This window comes from Lonchura striata, chromosome 5 (assembly GCF_050655825.1).
Source record: "Lonchura striata isolate lonStrDom1 chromosome 5, ASM5065582v1, whole genome shotgun sequence".
In the NCBI taxonomy this organism is placed as follows: Eukaryota; Metazoa; Chordata; class Aves; order Passeriformes; family Estrildidae; genus Lonchura; species Lonchura striata.
The window spans coordinates 25176569-25197189 of record NC_140707.1 but is presented as its reverse complement, the minus strand read 5'-3'; the positions used below and the strand labels follow the sequence as shown (position 1 = coordinate 25197189).

Sequence of the window (20621 nt, the reverse complement as noted above, 5' to 3'; positions counted from 1 at the left end):
TTGGCCTATTTTAGGCCTATTAGAGGAGGAATTACAACTTTGAATGCAAGTGAATTCTAAGGGTTGCAGATGTGAAAAGAAATACCACAATTACTGTTCTTTTGCTTTCAGGAAGAAAGACTTAATTAAATAGGGAGCCTTATCATGTATTTCTCCAGCCCTTTTGTCAGGGAACATCTAAATGATTATTTTTCCATATCACTTTCCTCTAATTTTCCCCCACTCCTTTCTGAAGACAAAATTTGACAATTTAAGTAATCTTCTCCAAACAGATAAGTTCAGTCTTTCACCTCAGCCATGCAGCTCCACTGAAATGACTCTACTTCACATTCATTTCCAGCAGGATAGGACTTTGGAGCCTTGAACAGTACCTTGAATCTTATCTTGGTGCTGGCTGGGATTCATCCTGGCTACATGAAATTTTATAATAGTCTTGATATGAATTCAAGACAGAATTAACATCTGCAGTATTGTTTAATCCCTCTGCAGGAAGGAAAGGGCAGTGTTGCTGGACTTGCTTCTTCTGGAGGGCGAGACAATAAAGAGAAGAAAGTCTTCATCAGCTTGATTGGTACAAAAGGCATGGGATGCAGGTGGGTACACATTTTTTACTTAAGTCACTGTTTTTTAAATGAGACACTAAAGGCAGTTATTTCCATCCTTCTTGGATATGATGTCAGGAAAATAAAGATCCATGCTGGATCAGGAAGTCAAACTGTAGCAGTGGGATATCTGTGTCACATATTACATATTTTTAGGCAAAGCATAAGTACCTGTGTTAAAAGATTTGTCATGAAGAAGAAAAACTTTAAACTTAAAAATAAGAGCAGACTGAAAGTGCCCTAGTACAACTTGTCATGGAATTGGATCTTTTAAATGCTTTTACATTTTTAAATACTTAAAAGTGTTGCTTGGTGATATAGCAAATTCCAGCCCTGTCCACTGTCAGGTTCGCTCTCTGCCTTCTCTGACCCTCTTCAGAACTAAAACACCATCACAAAGCTATATCCAGCTCTTAATGTTCAATTTGAAAGGCTTTTTAGAAATATGATTCTGGGATTCTTGGACTCCTATCCTTACTTATGGAGGTTTTGGAGTAGAGGGGATATCCTAGGATTTTTTTTATATATTTAGAAATATATAATTGTAACCTTTTTTCTCCTGTAATTTGGAGGATGTAAAGGTTTTTTAAAAATTATTTACAAAGCTGGAAGGGTGGCTCAGCATCACTTGTTTAATATATAATCTACAAAAATAGTTTCTGTATCTAGGCCCATCTAAGCTTAGATGGCAGCTTAAAGTTCCTGAGCTAGATGTTAGCCTCTGGATGAAACATCCTTCTTGCTCCTAACAAGTAATCCTAACAAAATAACAATATACATACAGTATCTTGCAGTTCAATGAATAATTAGTAATTCTTCATTGTGTTACTTGCTCACTTTCAAGTATTATTAGTGTTCCAATCCTTTAGACCGTGTAGGTCAGCATACATAAAGTTTCAGCATGTAAAACAAAATACATAAGATTGAATACTTTTATTTTAGTTTTTTCTTTTAAACCAGTTTTATGGGGTAGAGAATAGAAAAATAGGATGATAAACCATTGTGTGTGTACTGGTAAGTTTTGGGGTTTGTTTCAGAATTGTCTAATACCATAAATATTGTTTAAGTAAAAAAAAATATGAGGAAACAACAAAAACAACTCATTGTATTCCTCATAAATATTATTCTATAAATATAATCCAATTAATGTTTGGGGTTTTTTACGTTTCCAGTATTTCCAGTGGTCCAACACAAAAACCAGGGATTTTTATCAGCAATGTTAAGCCAGGTTCTCTTTCAGCAGAGGTGGGCTTAGAGGTAAGTTTGCCACCTTCCAAGGTAGGTACCACAAGGAATTCTTGTTTTGTATTGACAACTCCAAGGATTCATGTTTGTTTTTTTTTTTTTCCCTTGGGAAAGAAATATCCAGTGAGTACATTTCAAACAAAGCTAGTTTTTTTAAATTTTTAACGTGAGTGATCTGGGTCAGACCAATATTCTTTCAAGCTCAGGATTTGAACCCAAGCAGTGGCAACAGCAGATCCCGTTGTAGGAGTATGTGCAAGCCTGACCTGTTTCCAGTCTGTTCCCATTGCACTCTGCCAGTACCCATGACTGGTATATGAAGGGAAACATCTCTTTCTGTTTTCATTGAATGTATGTACTAACTTAGCATCTGTACTAAAATTTGCATTGATTTCTTTAGGTTGGTGATCAGATTGTTGAGGTGAATGGAGTGGACTTTTCTAACGTGGATCATAAAGAGGTAAAATCAAGTCTTCTCAGTTCCCTGGATTTGTAGTTGTCAGCTTATTAAACATCTGTCCTTTTTTCCTGTCCACAGAAAGTATGTTTTGATACTGGGCTACTGACTTAAGGGGTTGAGTATTGAACATGGCATTTTGGATATTTCCATACCTACCACTCTGTTTAGTTCTGGTAATTCCAGCCTTGGCAACTAGCATTATACTGGCCTTTTATCCCTTCCTTCACACTGATTTTTGTTTTGTTTTAATTTGCAGGCTGTCAGAGTGCTCAAGAGCAGCCGTACTTTGACAATCTCTGTGGTGGCAGGCGCTGTAAGTAGTATATTTGTAAAAGCAGAACATTTGTAAGCAGAAAATTGCTATGTAAGTAAATCAATGGTAAAAATAAATGCATAAAAACAACAGCTGTGTTTCTGTATAAGGTCTGTCAAACCAGGGCAGTTTTGAGTGGCAATGTGATTCTTTCATACCACACCAAGTATTCTCAATTGAAACATGACTGTAGGCCAATGCAGAGCCATTCCCTTAACAAGGAATGGAAATTAACTTTATTGTAGTGGTCTCTCATGTTTGAGAGCTTCTGTTCTATTAGATATCTGCTTCTGCTGAAACATGAAAGGTGAATTGGATTGGTGACAAATAATTTTTTAGTCATTAATAGCTGATGCGTTAGTCTTATTCCAAATTAATTCCTTTTGTAACTGTTTATCTGATCTCATTAGCATATTGACACACTGAAAATTGCTCAATTTTTCATTTCCACAGTTCTGTGCAACAGAACTATAAGCCTTTGGGGTCTAATCTAAAGCCAGCTGAAATTAATTAAATCTTCCTCTGACTTCAGTGTGACTTTCAATAAATGTTTTAAGGTTTTTACTGCTCTAATCCTTCTTATAGAAAGTGTGTGGTTGTATACAAGAGGATAATCAAGTTCCATAGACTAATCAAAGATGGTGTTTTCTAATTGCCCTGCAACTGAATTAAATAGGGAAAAAAAGATTTAATAAGTCACTTCAGCTACTTCCTAAGGGTTCATGTATACTGTGTAGCTACATTAAGGAATTAATAGTTTATTTGATCTACTCTTACGGTAACAAAAGATGAAGTTGTCCAAAGGCACTGTAGAGATTATTTGAACAAATATTCTGGGCTAGTTGATTAAGTTCCAGGAATTCAACATCTTAAGGACTTAGTTTCAACTCCCAGGTATGATAACTTTAAAAATATGAGATCTACCTCAGCATGCATCACTGGTGTGGTATCCTTAAAATGGCAAATTGTTGCTATGGAATTCTTCTGTTCCTCACTCCTTTACCTTGCATCATCTTCTCAATGGACATCTTTGTCTGGAAAAGAGATAGCATAAGGAAACATTTTCCCTATTATGGTTCAAAGACATTCCTCAATGCCTGGTTTTGTTCAAGATCTCTACTTTGCACTTTAGAGACATGAAAAATCCTACATTCTTAATTAACATGGAATTTTAATTTCAGAAATGAAAATTAGATTAATATTATCAAGGTGTTCTACCTATAGCAGTATGGAGATATCTTTCTTGAACAGAAAATATTGCTAGTGTCTTTAATTGTAAAGCAAATGAAACAGGAACAAAACCAACTGAAATACAACTATACAGTGTTTTGGGGGTGTACATTCCCTGTATTTGAGTTCCTGAATGACAGCACATTTCTGCAGCAGCCAGGCATAAGAGCACTAAAACACAGTAACTGTGTAGTCTTCACATTGGGAATCATTCAGTATTCTATTCTCTGGCATTTCATTGCTCAGTGAGATTTAAAGGAAGTATAATGTGAATTTTTTTTTCTGGGTGACACACTGAGCATGTATTTGGTGTGACCCCTGCAGTGTTGTTGACTTCAGTAGTTGCAAATCTTGTTTGGTGCATAGTAACTTAGAGACTGAAACTAGAATAGCTCCTTGGGGTGAGTGGTCAGGTCTTTGAGGATCTTTCAGGGTATTTTCCACTGGAAGGGCAATGTGAGGAAATGGCAGATGTGCTACTATGTTACTGAGTTTGAATTATTTCCTAGAAGAACTGCATTCATGAGGTATTTGCACAACTGATTGGGGTGGTGGTTTTGATTGCAGGGCAAGGAGCTGTTCATGACTGAAGAAGAAAGGCAAAGAGAAGCACGTCTCCGTGAGCAGGAGCGCCAGGAGCTGATGCATCAGAAGCGGCTCGCACTGGAGACCAACAAAATCATCAAAGAGCAGCAGGAGAAAGAGAGATTGTGAGCACTCTCTGTAGGGCAGTCTGAACAATTTAGCTTGGATTTGGAGAGGACATGGAAGACAGGAGCACATAATTATTTCTGTGATACTTCTTGCAGAAGTGAAAAGATTCTTAACTTAGATTAACTTTGTTTTGCTTTTGCAAAGTCTCTGTCCATAAAATGTTTGTCCTGTGATGCTCTTGATATTCCGGGCTTTCAAAGCTGATATCTTCGAAGCCATCTTAAGTAGAAGGGTCACACTACTACCTGACTGTTGTACCCCAATTATTCAGTGTGATATTCACTCCTGCTCACTCACGCTATTCACTCCTGCTTTATTTTTAGCAAGACAGTTAGAAATTTTATGCTCATACAAAACCATGCTATAGTCTTGCCTCAGAAGGAGGTAGTGACTTCATGAATTAAGTAAATTATATGCCCTTATTTTCCAGATGGTCAGGAATGTCCTCAGGGTTCCTAGGAAACCATACTGAACCTTCGGGTGTCTTAAAGATGACTTTTAAAACAGATCATTTTCCCCCAATACAAATATATTTACTGTCTGTATCTTTTACTAACTATATGCTGACACACTTTATTCAGGTTCTTACTCAGAAAACACTATTTTTATCATGTTGTCCTAATTCCTCTTATAGAAGAAAGCTGGAGATTTCCCAGAAAGCTGCAGAGGAAGAAGAGAGATATCGCAGAGAAATAGAGCAGTGAGTAAAAACCTTACACAGGCAATGTGCCACCTGGAAAAGGGTTCCTTGTGTATTAGATTAGATGTAGCTGAAAACATTCTGCATGTTGCTTTCAAATAAAATGTGTAATATTTCATTTAGCTAAATGTGGGATCCAGTACATATCAGTAAGTACAGCACAGTTAAATAGGAAACTGACCTGAAAATCAGCACCTGTAAACCTGAGGATTATGAATAAACATGAGGCAATAATAAATTCAGTGTGAAGTTGAAGTTATGCACTTATTTTAAAAATATTAATATATAGAGAAACTTAAGACTAAGGAAGTTCTGTGTCTCAGAACTTGTTTACTTTGTTGTCACTGAACCACTACATTTAATTCTAAGAGGAAAGAAAGCAGTTCTGCTAAGAAACAGATCAGTACTATATTTTTAACTTAAGCATTCTTTTACATTTGGAATTTTGAAATTAACTGGTTGTTATCACAGTAATTAACTTTCCTTCTAAACGATGCTGGGAAATTGCATGAAAATGCAAATTGCAGAGTAGTATCTGTTTTGATTCAGCCTTTTAGGGCTAAGATTGTCCCTCAAGTCTTTGGCTTTGCACCTTTGGCATATTAAGGGGCTTTAATTCATTTAAGTCCCTTTTCATGTAGAAAGAAAAAGAACAGTGATTTCTGAATTTGTAAGGTGGATAAAGAAATATATTCCCTAGCTGTCACAAGATAAAAATCTTCTGGCAGTCCTGCTGTGGGCTATACAGCAGCAATGGATGAATTTTTATGCATTTCCCTTTTCTGATCCCAGGGAGTTGATAACATCCTGTTCTTTATTTTGTGGCCTATTATAGAAATTCTCGCAATAGCCAAAAGCTGCTATAAAAGCAACCATCACAGGTGAAGGATGATTCTGTTCTCCAAATCTAGATTGCCTCTCTGATATAATGGATGTTGGATGTCTGCTGTGCTGTTCTGCACTGAGCATCTTTACTCGCTCAGGGAAGGCTTTTGTGCCCTGAGGGCTGATCAGTGTAATGTCTAGCACAGCTTTAGACTTCCTTGTAGAATTTTTAAGTGTTGCTCAGGCATTTTTAAGCTTTTCCATATCACAATCCAAACTGTTAAGTCGGTGTCAATCTCCTGGGTGAGGAAGAGGGAGAATAGTAGTAGAGGAATCTAGATGAAATCTAAAGCTGAGATTTAATAGGCAGTTATGACTGGCTAAAACACAATATTTTTCTGTATTAATTGTTTGTGAGTATCATGCCTTGCATTCTTTTAAGAATCCTTTCTGCAGGATTTCCTTGTATAAACTCACTGTGCCCTTTTTTGGTATCTTACATTTGAAAAAAATTCAAATGTGCCTAAATGGCAAATGTCCCTAACTCTATGTACTGCAAGTAACATTGTAACACCAACTTTTTAAATCTAAAATTAAATGAAAAAACATTGTGTCCATTGTTCCCTGACAATGCCTCTAAATTTAAATAGTGAGCTCAGCTACAGATATAAGAGTGTTTTGACATCATGTGAATAGTTTTTCAATTTACTTTAGCTAATTTAGAGATGCAAAAGATAATCCAAATATAAATAGCATAATATATATCTAAGATATGGTAAATTTTGTCACTACATTATCAGTTCAAGGCAAGCAATAGTCAAGAATAGATCCTGGGTCTATTAGATCTTGGATCTTAAGGCAGCATATATGAAGCTACCTGTTGTCAGATAATTCAGCACTTCTGCTGTGACATACTTGGTATTTGCTGTATTTTTATTTGAAATGTCTTTTTCTCTGATCATGGTGCCATACTAGGTAATTTACTTGTTTTGCATGCTCTTTTCCTGAATTGTGGCACTCTCTGCAGCACCCCCATCTTCTATCTGTACCTATTTCCCTCTCTTCTCTTTTTTAAATTTTTTTCCCTTTTTCTCCCCCTAGAATTCAGAATTTAATATGGTTTCTGTTTCAACAGTATCTATTTATTTTTGGAAAGAGTTACTTTTTATGGCAGCCTAGAACTATTGTGTTTAGGAAGGAATAATCAAAATAGATTTAAAGATATAGAGAGGAGTCACATATTTTTTAGGTATAGTTTGCCTTGTGATGTCTGATTTAGGTGTATGATAGTCTGCCACTCAGTGTTTCAGTTTTTCTAGTAAGCAATTCCAGTCCTAAAAATTGCTAAGTGACAGATGATTTTTTTACTTCATTCAAGCTGACAGACAGTACTGTGGTGTGTCACTCATGGCTTAGTATCTGTGCAGGTGATATGTAATAGGCCTTAGAAGTCTAAATATTAAATAAGGATATCTTCTTACACTGTACTTTACAAATTATTTTAGTAGCTTAGTAAATGAAACAGATTGATGAAAGGAATTTGGTTATGAGGAAGGCGCAGTTTATTGTGCTTTATGTTCCAGAGAAAAAACAAATATGCTAAAAAATTACAATGCTAATCAATATATACTGATGTGGTTGGTTTTGTACTCAGAATGTTTAACTGGATTTGTTTCCTCTAGGATAACAGCAGAGGAAGAGAAATTTAAAAAGGAGTGGGAAGAAGACTGGGGTCCTAAAGAAGCACCCAAGTCTCTAAAAACTGTAACTGCAGAAGTGCATTCTGCCCCTCCTTCCAAACACAAAAGTAAGTAATTGATGTCAGCTTGCCTACTTCCATTTGTCTCAGACACATCACTGAGCTCTATCACCAGTTTGTCTCCATGTTAAGCTAGCTATGAATTGGTTATTTTCTGAAGACTGGAAGCATATGATAAATCAATTAAATAACTCTTATTTAACAGGTGCCTATCTTGAAAAATATACATCCATTCAAATAGTCATGGTTTTTAGCAATCAGCAGCAGGAAAAATAAAAATAATAAGGCTAACTAAGAAATAGTCTGAAGCATAGACATGTATAACTTTGGTGTTTAGTGCATTGTTTTACATGTTGTTACTGTTCAGTATTTACCTGTCAGCTTTTTCACAGTTTGGCTTGGAAGGGATCTTAAAGATCACCTTTTTCCAACCCCTGCCATGGCTGGGGACACCTTCCACTAGACTAGGTTGCTCAGAGCCCCATCCAAAACTGGCCATGAACACTGCCAGGGATGGGACATCCACCACTTACCCTGGGAAATCTGTTCAAGTGCCTCACAGTAAATAATTTCTTCCTAGCTCTAATCTAAATCTATCCTCTTTTGGTTTAAAGCCATTCTGCCTTGTCCTGTCACTACATGCCCTTTCAAAAAGTTCCTTTTCAGTTTTCTGGTAACTTGTTTTAGGTACCAAAAGGCTGACCTAAGGTCTCCCAACAGCCTTCTCTTCTCCAAGCTGAGCAGCCCTAACTCCCTCAGCCTTTCCTCATAGCAGAGGTGCTCCAGCCCTCTGATCATCTTTATGGCCCTCTGCTGGTCCACATCCATGTTATATTGGCAGCCCCAGAGCTGGATGCAGCACTCCAGGAGAGGTCCAATGGAAGCAGAGTAGAAGAGCAGAACTCCCTCCCTTGCCCTGCTGCCCATGCTGCTCTTGATGCAGCCCAGGACACTGCTGGCTTTCTGACTTACTTGTCCAAGGGGAATTAAGACAGAGCTTAGCTGGCAGTTAAGAAGCTAAATTAGAAGCTGCAAATTGTATGCAAAGTGTAGTAAAATTGTATTGTACAAATTAAAACATGGAAAGTTCTTGATGCATAATTTACAGGAGGCCTAGGCCAATTCCTAACCTGATGCTATTTTTTTTTTTAATTTTTTTTTAATTTTTTTTTTTTTTTTTTTTGTGACTTTGGGGCAGTCTGCTGATGGTTCTGTTAGAGGAAAAGCCACCAAACTCTTCAGGCTTCCCTTTACCACATAGCAGACCAGTTGTCCACATGTAGATTCTAATAGCTCTTCAGGGCTGGAGAAGGTTGGAGATTGTTTTCAGTAGGGCTTTACTTTTTTTAACAATTCTTTGGAAAAACATCCCATCACTAACTACATATTTTGTTTCATGGAAACATCTAGTCACACATTACTGCTCTCTTTTTCATTTCATGGGAATCCCCAGTTACTGTCACTTCTGTCCCCTCACCCCTTTCCTCCTTTGTTTCTCTAGAAGGTTTAAAGGGAGTTGCACAAGACCAACTTGAAACAGATGACATGGATGAAGTGAACATGAAGCAGGACAAACAGGTTTGCCACTCAGCCCTGACTTTCTATCCTGATTCAGATTCTACCTGTGTCTCACCTCCTCCTGACAGTCAGTCTTGACATTAAACTGACCATTTGGTTTTCTTATGGCAATATGTGTGGTCCTTTAGTAAATGATGAAATATTTTGACACTGCTGCTGTCTTTGGATCTAAAGATAGCTTGATATGAAATCTAACAGCCCTACAGGAACGTGGACTATATTAAGTGCTCTGTGTTAGCAGTGTTTCTTATATAAATGTATGGTATTATATTTTTTTGTATATCTTACTTAGCAATATATTTTATAAAATTTATGCACTTGGCTTGAAATATTTTGTCCTGGGAAATGCAGCTTTTCATGTCTCCTCAAAAGCTATGCTCTGCCACAAGTTTGAATGAGTTTGAATGCCTGTTTCATTTTCATAAGGCTTGCTAAAACTACTGTAAAGTAGGAGTGTGACCATAGAAATCTTAGAAATGCACATGCCTGTGTGGTTCTGTATGAAGATTACTTGTTGAATTTTTTTTGTTTGGCATAAAATGTGTACCATTAAAAGAAGGGATGCCTATGACTAAATGTTCTAAAACCATTTATCAAGAATTTAGCTAAGAACTTGTCATGTAATATCAAACCTCTGGTGTTTTGCCTTCAAATAAATTTTAATCAGTTACACATATCAGCATGGATTGGTCTGAGGATGAGCCTGTCCTTGGCTTTTCTTCAAAAAACAACTTTTCCTTTACCTTTTGTAGCTTTTGGATGGTTTTATCGGTATGAAGGAAAATTTCCCACAATCCGTAAGGTACAAACTTTGAAATGTGATTTTGTTTGCTGTGTGCGTGTTTGAATTTGAATTCCTCATTTTCCTTCTTCTCTGCTGTTGTTAAACATTCTATATACTCGAATGTTCCTTCTTTTAACGTGTGCACAAATGAAGATGCCTTTGGGATATGTGTGTCTAGGACTTTGTCTTTTTGAGTCCTTCAGGCTCTGCATTCTGCCATGTGCAGAGGGAATTGTATAACAATACATTGCAGGTGTTTATTACAGGTGGGCAAGGCATGTCTTCATGTTCTCCTGAAATCCTCAGAATCATGTGTGTATAAAAACAGTAGACACAAAAATTATGCAGTTATACTTTTGCAAATCTCCCTGGAGGAGTGCTGAAGGCAAAAGGCTTTTAGTCATGCACATAAGAGCAAAAAAAAAAAAAAAATAACAATCTTTAAGCTGATAGAATAATTCTGTGTCCCCAGAGATGCTGCTGAAGTATTGCAATTTCAATTTATGAGAGTTTTGAGTAATATTTTATACTTACTGTTGTTTCCTTCTCTTTCTTTCTTGCAATGTATATTAGCCGTATTATAGAGGCATTGCTGTTGTGTTGTGTGCTTTCGTGGTGAGGTTTTTGGTAATTAACTGTGGTAAAAGTGCCATGAATATTTTATGAGTGTATCTGGCAAGAGCTCAATGTTTCAAAGGAGGTCAGGGTTGTTTCTGACAGATGAAGTATTTGTGTCACTGTTTAGAACTATTACTTTGACCTTTGTGTGCCCAGCATGTACCTATTCCCCTTAAAAGAGAACAGGAGAAGATGGTGCATTCCAATACCTTTTTGTACTGCTAGTACAAAATCAGCAAGGATCTGTAACCTGTGTGAAAACCAGGGCAGTTAGGATTTTTATCTGAAAATTATAAATGCATGCTGTGGAAATTCTTCACACAAAGAGGGTAATATTTGGTGTTTCTGTTGACAACTATAGTTTAGAGACTGCCAAAATACCTCTTCATATTCTAATGATGTTAACAAAATTCCTGTTGAACTTTACCACACTGTGTGCACTGGAAGTTTGAAAAGATTTTATTTTCAATCATTTGCTTTTTGCTGTGATGAATTTTTTTCCTACTCCCTATTGCTAATGATTTTTTTGTTTGCTTTAAAAACAATATTTTACTCTGTACTAAAAATGTCTATAATAGGAATTAAACTGAATCCATGGGGAAAATTGTAGGAAAGGATGAATCATCCTGTTGTATCTGAATGCTGTGAGTGCAGCTAAGACAGTCAGATGTATGTTCATGTTCTAGAAGACTTTGGCTTGTCTACTGCTTTTTGTGCCTTTGAATTCAGTAATCCTTCAAATGTTGATATCTAGCAAGTTGACCTGCCTGATGCTACATCTAGCAGACAGTACTAAATGTATCTTTGAATTTTTAAGAGGATGATATTGGTAATTGTTGTTAAGGTAAAAACGAATTAGCCCTGAACAAAATAGACCACAGAATTAGGTTTATGTAAAAGCATTATTGTGAAAAGCTAGATTTTTTTTTTAGTTAAGCTTAATCTCTGATGTTTTTGGGGTTCCTTTTCCTCCTGCTCCCCTCACCACCATGTAACCATGAAGCAATAGACCACATCCCACTGAGCTCAGCAGTACAAAGTTCCCATTAACTCCTTGACTGGGGGAATTGGCTTCTGTAGCTGCCAGGGAAAATGTCTGTTTTCCAAGTTTTTTTATCAATATTAACATGCAAAAGGTGAAAGGAAGACAAATAATGCTATTTAATGTGAAGCAGTTCGTGGTGGTTTTGGGAATTCAAAGCAAGAAAAGTCGATAGCTGATGATGAGAGAAACAAAATAAAACCTAAAGCACAGCCTTTCTGGCTATGGCAATAATTGTCAATAAGTGGCCACCTGCTCCTCTGTTTTACTTTTCATATATAAAAGGAGAACATGGCGTTTCCAAAATGAATTAAGTCCTACCTGTACAATGTGAAAGGGTAGCAGAAATGTGACGTCACTAAAGTAGAATTAAGGAGAAATGGGTGTTTTGAAGACAACAGGAACAGTGGCTTCTAAAAGATTATGTAGCTTTTCTCTTTGTATCCTACCTCTAAAATTGTAGAGTCACCTCATGCTGTATTATTTAACTCTGAGTAGATTTTATCCAGTGCTTATAGGAGCTACATGGTCTTTGTGATGCAGTGTTCCTTCTTGGAAGCAGGAACTCAATTTCTGAACTGATCTAAACCTTTCCTTTATAATTCTTTATTCCAGTTTTATTAGGGGATGCAATGCTATGCTGATTTTAGGGCATATGCATGAAGCTGTTTTATGCATGGACTATACACATCTACCTATACATGAGCATCTGTCACCTGAAAGCAATCAGTCTTTATATATATATATATGTATATATATGTATATATTTATATCTATATATGCCAAAACAGAGAGATGGCAAATCAAGACCCAGCTAAAACTGTCTGAATATTCAGAGTTTTGTAGTGGGCCTGTGTGGCCTAAAGTTGAAACTTTGCAGAGGAACAAAAAAGTTGAATTCTCTGATTTTATCCAGCTTATGTTAGGGGGCACAAGCCCTCCAAAAAGTTTGAATTTCCTGCAAATTGGGTAGATGGACTTTGGATTTTCTTTTAAAAAACCATCCCCATTCTTGCATAGATTGTAATTAATTTTTCAAGGCAGACACTCATGTACCAAGATTGAAGGTTGTGGTGGTTTTAGCTGATGTAAAAGTTTTTGTTACAAAACCTTCCCAGAAAGGGAAAGAAAGAAAGAAGTCAAAAAGCGATAGTTTTTGTGAACAGAAGAAAAATAAAAAGGAAATGGAGTTTGAGCAAAAACTTGCCAAGGAGAAAGAAGGAATGCTGGAGAAAGAAAAACAATTGAAAATAAATCGTCTTGTGCAAGAGGTATGTTGTGATCGATCAAGTTCAAAGGTATATTGAAAGAAAATTAGATGGATTTTTAGTGGAATTATTTTAGCAGGTAACTTATTTAATTATTCTAATATAATTAAATTTTAAAAAACTGTTTTACTGCAAAATTCTGTTGCCACATTTGCTTATTTCTACTCAGCTTGTGCCCAAATGAGGATATCTCTGCAGTTGTGTCCATGTGTAGTGATGAATTTACTGAAAAACAGCAAAATAGGAAATCCTTAAAAGTAGTATTATTATTTTTAAACCTATTTTAGGTGATGTTTCATAATTTTGAAGTACATTTGCATTATGACCATACCTGTAACCTTTTCTAATGCACCAATGTTATGGTCAAGGTATCTGAGACAGAACGAGAAGACCTGGAAGAATCAGAAAAGGTGCAGCACTGGGTGGAAAGACTTTGTCAAACACGGTTAGAGCAGATCTCCTCTGTGGAGAATGAGTCTCCTGAGGTAAAGCTCTAGCTTTTCCATATATTGCATGATCTCTAAATAACTGAAATTGTGTCCTAAAAGCAACAGGTTTTACCAGTGAAAAAAAATCTTTGTCTTTTCCCCTCAGTCCTTCCTCAAATAGGAAGAAAAAAGTCAGTAACTGATGACTTACAGTCTATAGAATTTTATTTTCCTATATTTTATAAAAATTTAGACATTATTTTAATGAATTGATTGTATATTTTCCTTTTTAACTCTATTATCACCACTAAAATAACAGTTTTCTTGTTTCATGAAATATTTGGGCTAGGTGGGACATGATGCCAGTAAAAAAGCTAAATCCATATATATTTATTAGTATCATGTGAATATAAAAACATCATTGATGTACGGAACAAGGAAGCTTCCTTGTACTGTGTGAAATAAAGGAACAGGATAAGAAAATTACAAAAAGATATGAAACTCACAAGGGACAGGGTTTGGGCTTGTGCTTTAAGTAGTCCCCTTTAATCAGGGGAGCTGCAGAAAGTGATTGTTCCTTAGAGCCTGATGGTTCTAGACCTAGGGTGAGGCTTTCCCACCATCCTGTTTCTCTGGCTGTCTTCCAAGGAAAGCCACTTCCAAGAGGAACACTGCAATCTACTGAGCTCCCATGGGGTCCCCGAGAAACTGCAACCACAAAAGGGGCCTTGGGGAACACTCTCACATGATTTTCCTTCAGGTCAGCATGGAACAGCTCTGAAAAAAGCAGCTGGTTTTTTGTGCCTCATGGCCCTAGGCTCAGATCCATGGCATTTTTCAGTACATTTGTAGTGGAATGATTATGCAGAGGTTTTCTCTCACTACCCAAACTTGGCAATTTGTGTTCTGCTAGAATTTTGTCCCCCTTTGTAAAGTAAGAAGGAACATTACAGATTACAAACACTGTTGTATTTTCAGAACTCTACCTGGATTTGAGACCAGCACTTTGTATTGTGTTTGCTCCATCAATTTTTCATTATGTTATATATAATTGCCATACTATGATTTTTCTACAAAAAAAAATCCATTATGTTATATATAATTGCTCTGGTACGATTTTTTCTACACAAGCTGTTAAAACATGTAAACCACAAAACCTGAGAGCTCCTTAGGAGTAAATGCAGCTGAAAGATATTCAGGTTCTACAGGTTGGAACTGTTTCTTGGGAACAAGAGCATCCAAGATCTCAACCTCTGTCAAAGAAATAGCAATTTTTTCAGCACAAAGAGGTGAGCATGTTAGATAAGGAGAATGTGAAAAGTGTTACCCACTTGAGGGAAGTGTTGCCATATTAGAGTAAGATGAATGTGTCTGTCAGACAGCTTATCTATGTAAGGTTTTCTCAGTTGAGTCTACAAAATAGCAAAATAACTGAGTTTGCTCAAATACACCAGTTGGATCACTGATAAAAGCAATGTTAGCAACTCTAACAGCAGATATAAATGCCTTTCTCACACACATCCTTATTTTTTTTGGATGAGCTGCTCATTGCATTCAAACTCTGAAGTTGTTTAGTGCCCCAATAGATTGGTGTGGATTAACATAAATTATAAGACCTCAAGCCCCTTGAGGTTCTGAATTTAATAGTGCAATAAATTTTTGTTTTGATAGCTGCTTAAGTTTAGTTTCCTTCCTTGTACTAATGTGTGGTTATGTTTACACAACTTTAACTCCTTTCCCTTTTTTAACAACATAGAATCTCAAGGCCTGTCTTTGATTATTTTCCTTAAAATAATCACCTTTGTGGGGAGTAATTCTTGCTCCTCCTCATAAGAGCCAGAGAGGCAAAAGTTGTATTATCTTGCTTTGTCCTGTGATTTTGCCTTGTGAAAAATTTATGCCATTGGAGTTTTGTGGGGTTTCTTTTGTCGACTCCCTTACCTCTATGGCTGCTGTCACACCACTGCTGTTTTCTTCTTTTTAAACTGGAATCACAAAGAGTGCTTTTGGAAGGGCTTTCAGAGAAAACATTTGTGTATGTTATGTGTGGGAGAAGCAAACATCTTCCTGTGTGCTACAGTGCGCTCGGGCTATGCTTTTCCCCATTTCCAGGACCCCCGTGACTCTGATCAGATAAGAGTGTCCCGTCCTTCCTGCCCCAATGGGGTTGATGGAAAGCCAGAGAAGCCCTCCCTGTCCAGAGCCTAGATAAGCCCCTAACCCTTCCTGTTCGCCCTCTTTCCCCCTGGATCTCATGGAATAAAGAAGCTGGACAACCACATCAGGGTGAGAGCCTCTTTTGAACCTTTGCCCATCTCCTGATGTTCCTCCCCTCAAGGTCTCATATCTCTGGGCTAGCCTAATAGTTTAGGGGCTGAGAGAGGAAGGAGCATCACCTGTGGAGGAGCGGTCAGGCTGAGCGGTGCTCCAGGGCTGCCCGTTTCTCAAAGTGTTGAGGCAGGTTTCTGTTCTGTCGCCCGTAGCCGGCGAGCGGCCGCCCTTCGGCCTCTCCCTCTGCCCCCTCGATGCGGCGCTTTGCGGGCGGCCTGCAGCTGCACACCACAGATCTGGATGACATAAACTTGGATGAAGTTGACAAACCCAAACAGCGTGCGCCGCCACCGCCACCACCGCCGCCGCCCCACACTGTCACCCCAGCGCCACCAGCTCATCCATCTCCTGCTTCAAATGCTCCACGAGGTCCAGCCCTGGTGGTAACACCAGCTTCCCAGGTGACCTCGGGATCTGTTTGGATGCATGTTCCTTTACCACTCCCCTGCGTGCCTCCTGATCCATCACCATCTTTGTCCACTGGACCTACCCTTCTGCCCCTTGCAATGTTAAAAGAGGGAATGGAGTGGTTTTTCAGAATGCAGTCCAGAGATAGTTTCATTTTAATATTTTTTAAATATAAATCAGGAGGAGTTTGCTCTACTGCTTACATACCTTGTAGCCCTATTACCTGCAGATGCCCTAGGCAGAATGTATCAGTTAAAAAAAAAAAAAAAAAGATTATTTGGACTTGAGTGATTAAAATCTATTGACAGCAGCAAATTTCATTCATTGTTAAATTTGAGAAAAGTATCCCTGTGGTGAAAATTACTTGTAGAAGTGCTGTAGATGTGTCATCAAATTGCTTTGTTAGGTGAAAAGAGTGGATAAAGTAAACTGTCTTAAAGTCAAAAGGTCAAACTTTTAAAAGGTCAAAACTGTGTAAAACAAAAAAGCAAGAGCTGGTAACCTGGTTTGCCTTTTTGCACTCTGAGAAAACATTGACTTTCTCCTTATTGCACTGTGAGTCCAAAAGACGATCAAATAAAAGAAATCTTGTGCCAAATCTCTCTTTAAGAAAGAAATGGCAGCTGACTCATCATAATTCCCTTTGCTAAGAACTGTAGTGAGAATCATGTACTTGTTCTTTTGGCAAAAGCTCCTTACTTGTTTCAAGCAGCAGAAGAAGATCCCATATGGTCACTTCTTTCCTACACAGTTTTCTGCATGGGTTGTCTGACTGCACTGTTGGGTTTTGGGGGTTCTGCATGTTTACCAAACAGTCTTTGTATTTACATGATTCTCCTTGGGTGGGGAAGGATATGCAAATTTGTCCCTTTTGGTGGAAAGATTTTCTTTCTGTGAATAATTGCCCTGATGTGACCCATGAATCTCTTGTAAACTTACGTGGACCTCTGATAGTGCTTGATCTATGTGGTTCATACATTGGAAGTGCCAAGAATGTGCTAGATCTACTGAAATGGAAATATCATATGTTCTTATGGATAGCAGGCTTCCCAAGTTATTTGCACAATAAAAATGGCATGAAACAACATAAGTGTACAAAATACTTGTGTTGAGAGGAGAAGTATACCCTTCTAAAGAGAGCAAAGACTATTCAGATAGAAGGAGTAATATAGAAACTACCATACTTATTTGTCCCCAAACCAATATAATCTAATATCTTGTTTCTGGCAGTTTGTCACTGCAAGCTATGTTAGAGAAAATAAATTCATAATTAAGAAAAATATGTTAGATAACAACAAATTGCCTAGTCTTTGAAATTAATGTCTGTTTTCACTGGATATAATTACTGTATATGAGGAAATGACTAGGCTCTCAGTAAAATTAATTGAGCCAAAGCTGCTTTGTTTATAAATAGATAATTCAGTATATCTGATGCCATTTCAGAAATGGAACAAAAATCCAAATCTTGACAATTTATTCTTGCTACCTTTTACAAAGTCAGTTTTTAACCCCACAGATAAGCAAAAGTAGTGCATTTGTGTAGCTGTGGATTAAAGATCTCATGTTTATGCCTGCTAAAGCCAAAAAAATAAGACAACTGTAGTTGTCCCATAAGTTTATTTTTCTAATATTACTCAAGCTGATACATCTTCTCTACATTGCTCCCTTTTTTATTTCCAGTTCAGCTTGAACAAAATCTGACAAAAGGAATAAAATCCTGTCAGAGACATTCTTGAGAACTAGCTGTTAAAATATCTGGTATAAACTGTCTGTTTCTGAAAAAAAAATTATTATTAGCTTTACACTTTTTATGAACCCAGTACTAAGTGTGTTGCTGTTTAGGTTGTAAGAAACACCTCCCACGTTGGCAAAGCGTCCCCTGTGTCAAGCAACCCTCTGGTATGTCACGAGCTGTTTATCATGGCTGTAGTTTCATGAACTTCCCATGTAGTGCTAATGACAAGGAATTGCCAAGGGTTTCACTCTGCAGGGATAATTAATTTAAAATTCAGCACATATTGGAATGATCAGTTGCTGTGCTGAAAGCACAAGTAGTGGAAGTGACTCCTAATGGTCGATGGATTTTGTATTTCAACAGATTAGCAAAATGCAGTCAATATTTGCATGTTGTGAATGTCTGTATGTCACAGCACATGTGTTTTTTTCTTCTATCAAGGCAAAAATAGGTTAATAGACTATCTTTTAAATATAATGAGAGTTAAGATGCAAGTTTCATCTCGGAACCACCATTTGTTTGATATCTCTTTGCACTGAATTTGAGTCAGAATGATCAGACATTGACTCTGCACTCTAGAAAAATCTGTTGCAAAATTGTGCAACTCCAGGACAAATCATCCAGTTCCAGTGCAGCTTAACAAATTGGTATCTGTGAATCTGTTGATTCTGATGCTTCTAAGTTCAGAATGCTCAATGATACTATGTATTTTTGCAGAATAGAACGGCATCAATTGAGAGATATCAACAGGGACTTTCAAATAACTGATTCAAACTTTTAAAGAAAATATTTAAGGAAAAAAAAGGATGGTGGAAAGATATTTAAGAAAAAAAAGCCAACAAGGGAAAAAACACACACGCAGGCACAAAAAAAACCCAGACAAAAAAACAAAGTGGCTTAATTAATTTGCTGGAAGCAGATAAATAATATCAGAGGTTACAGCTTGTACTATAAGAGCGATCTCTGGAATACATCACATTTCCTATGAGAAACATTGGGAAAAGTGTCCCAAGAGTTGCTGAGGTCAAGTCAGAAACTGAATCCACAGAGCTCAGTTTTGAACTCTTTTCTTGAATAAAACTGTGCTTGATGTCAGTGGGAGTTTTGGCTGAGTGAGAGGTGTAGGATTGGACTAGGGCATGCTAAATTATGAGGTCTCAGATGCCTCTGGGTATCTCTACTTTGTGGAGTCAAGGGCAGGGTATTAACCTAACAAACCCTTGCAGTTAAATCAAGATTATTTAACTTTAAATTCCTTATGGAAAGCTGTTTGCTACAGCCCTGCTGAATTTAATCTTAAAAGATTTATTTATCCATGGATTAGTTAAAATCTTGTTTTGGGTTCACTGTGTTCTTACACTCAACTTTAGCAGTTTTGGTTTTTTTCCTCTAACTTCTCATTCAGTTTGTTGCCTTTATGGGAAAAATGCCAAAAGCAGGGCTGACATTTTTCCATAATCTTGCTGGTGAAGCCAGAATTTAGGTGAAAAGCTACTACTTGGATATAAGAGAAATTGTATTTTGGTTTGTTTACTTTGTAAGCCTTAGTTAAAATAATTCTGTCAGCTCTGTTTTGTATTAATGTCATTAAATTCATTATGATAAACCATTTGAATTGAGGAGTCTTGGTGAAATGATGGATTTGCACAAATTAGGTTGTAAACTGTAATTTTCTTAAATTAACTCCATAGCAACTTGCTCCAAGTCCACCTACCCAGCGTCATCCAGGGGTACCAATAGTCTCTAAACCAGTTATGCTGCATCCTGACCCAAACTTCGTGGTCAGGCCAACAATCAAATCAGAGGCCCTGGTAAGCCTTTTAATATCCTTTTTCTGAGTGCTCCAGTGCTGTTGTGGTTTGGTTTTGATGTTTTTCTTTGAGATGTCCTGAAAGAATCAATCTTTGTCCCATTTCCTGCTAACTAAAATTCCTGTATATTTTCAAGCAGTCAATAATGGTAAGTACAAACCAGTATTTTTCCATTTTTTTCAAGGTGAAAAAGCCACTTTTATTGACAAATAAAACATGACATGCTGGGTGCACAATTCCAGCATAGTGTAAAGCCCTAGAATTCCTGTATCTTATTTCTCATTTATTCAGATGCTAGGTTTTATTTTTATAAATTCCTAATTCACCAGAAATTAAATAATAAAAATCAAGTCAATTTCCTTTTTCCTTTTTAAACAGTCATGAACATACTTGAAGATATATGCCTTATTATATAATTCATCATATATGTGTAATTTAATTGTATTTTTTAATTTCCAGAGGGAAAAAAGTGTGTCATTATATTAGACTCTAATATAGTAGTCTTGCAGTATTACTGCAAAATTCACTCACAATCAGCTTCTTTTTCTTATTTCTTTTCCATTTCTGTTTCAAATGCAAGTGAAGGGGAAAGTCATAGGCTAAGCATTTTAGGACCAAGCATGCAGCATCCTTGGGAATCATAGTTTATGAGGGAAGCGAGCCAAGGCTTACTGAGAAAAAAAAGGAGAAATATTGCTCAGACAGGTAATAACTCCAAGCTGACAGTCCTTGAAATTCACCTAAAATAGCTGGTGAACTAGTTAGTAGTG

General features: G+C 37.1%; 2 protein-coding genes across 5 annotated transcripts in view; both read left to right on the top strand.

Moving 5' to 3' along the window:
* LOC110468061 (harmonin) overlaps positions 1–20621 on the top strand; it is a 46360-nt gene that overhangs the window by 13623 nt on the left and 12116 nt on the right. For all 4 annotated transcript variants that reach the window (XM_085580143.1, XM_085580142.1, XM_085580140.1 and 1 more), the window contains exons 8-15: positions 490–593; positions 1775–1859; positions 2248–2307; positions 2564–2620; positions 4418–4560; positions 5199–5264; positions 7772–7896; positions 9350–9426. In XM_085580143.1, the coding sequence (XP_085436269.1) occupies positions 490–593; positions 1775–1859; positions 2248–2307; positions 2564–2620; positions 4418–4560; positions 5199–5264; positions 7772–7896; positions 9350–9426 (717 nt within the window). The remainder of the gene's footprint in view (positions 1–489; positions 594–1774; positions 1860–2247; positions 2308–2563; positions 2621–4417; positions 4561–5198; positions 5265–7771; positions 7897–9349; positions 9427–20621) is intronic.
* On the top strand, positions 12915–16742 carry LOC146767306 (uncharacterized). The gene is made up of 3 exons (XM_085580145.1): positions 12915–13141; positions 13507–13623; positions 16050–16742. The coding sequence occupies exons 1-3, from the start codon at positions 13055–13057 to the stop codon at positions 16590–16592; spliced, it is 747 nt and encodes a 248-aa protein (XP_085436271.1). The 5' UTR covers positions 12915–13054; the 3' UTR covers positions 16593–16742.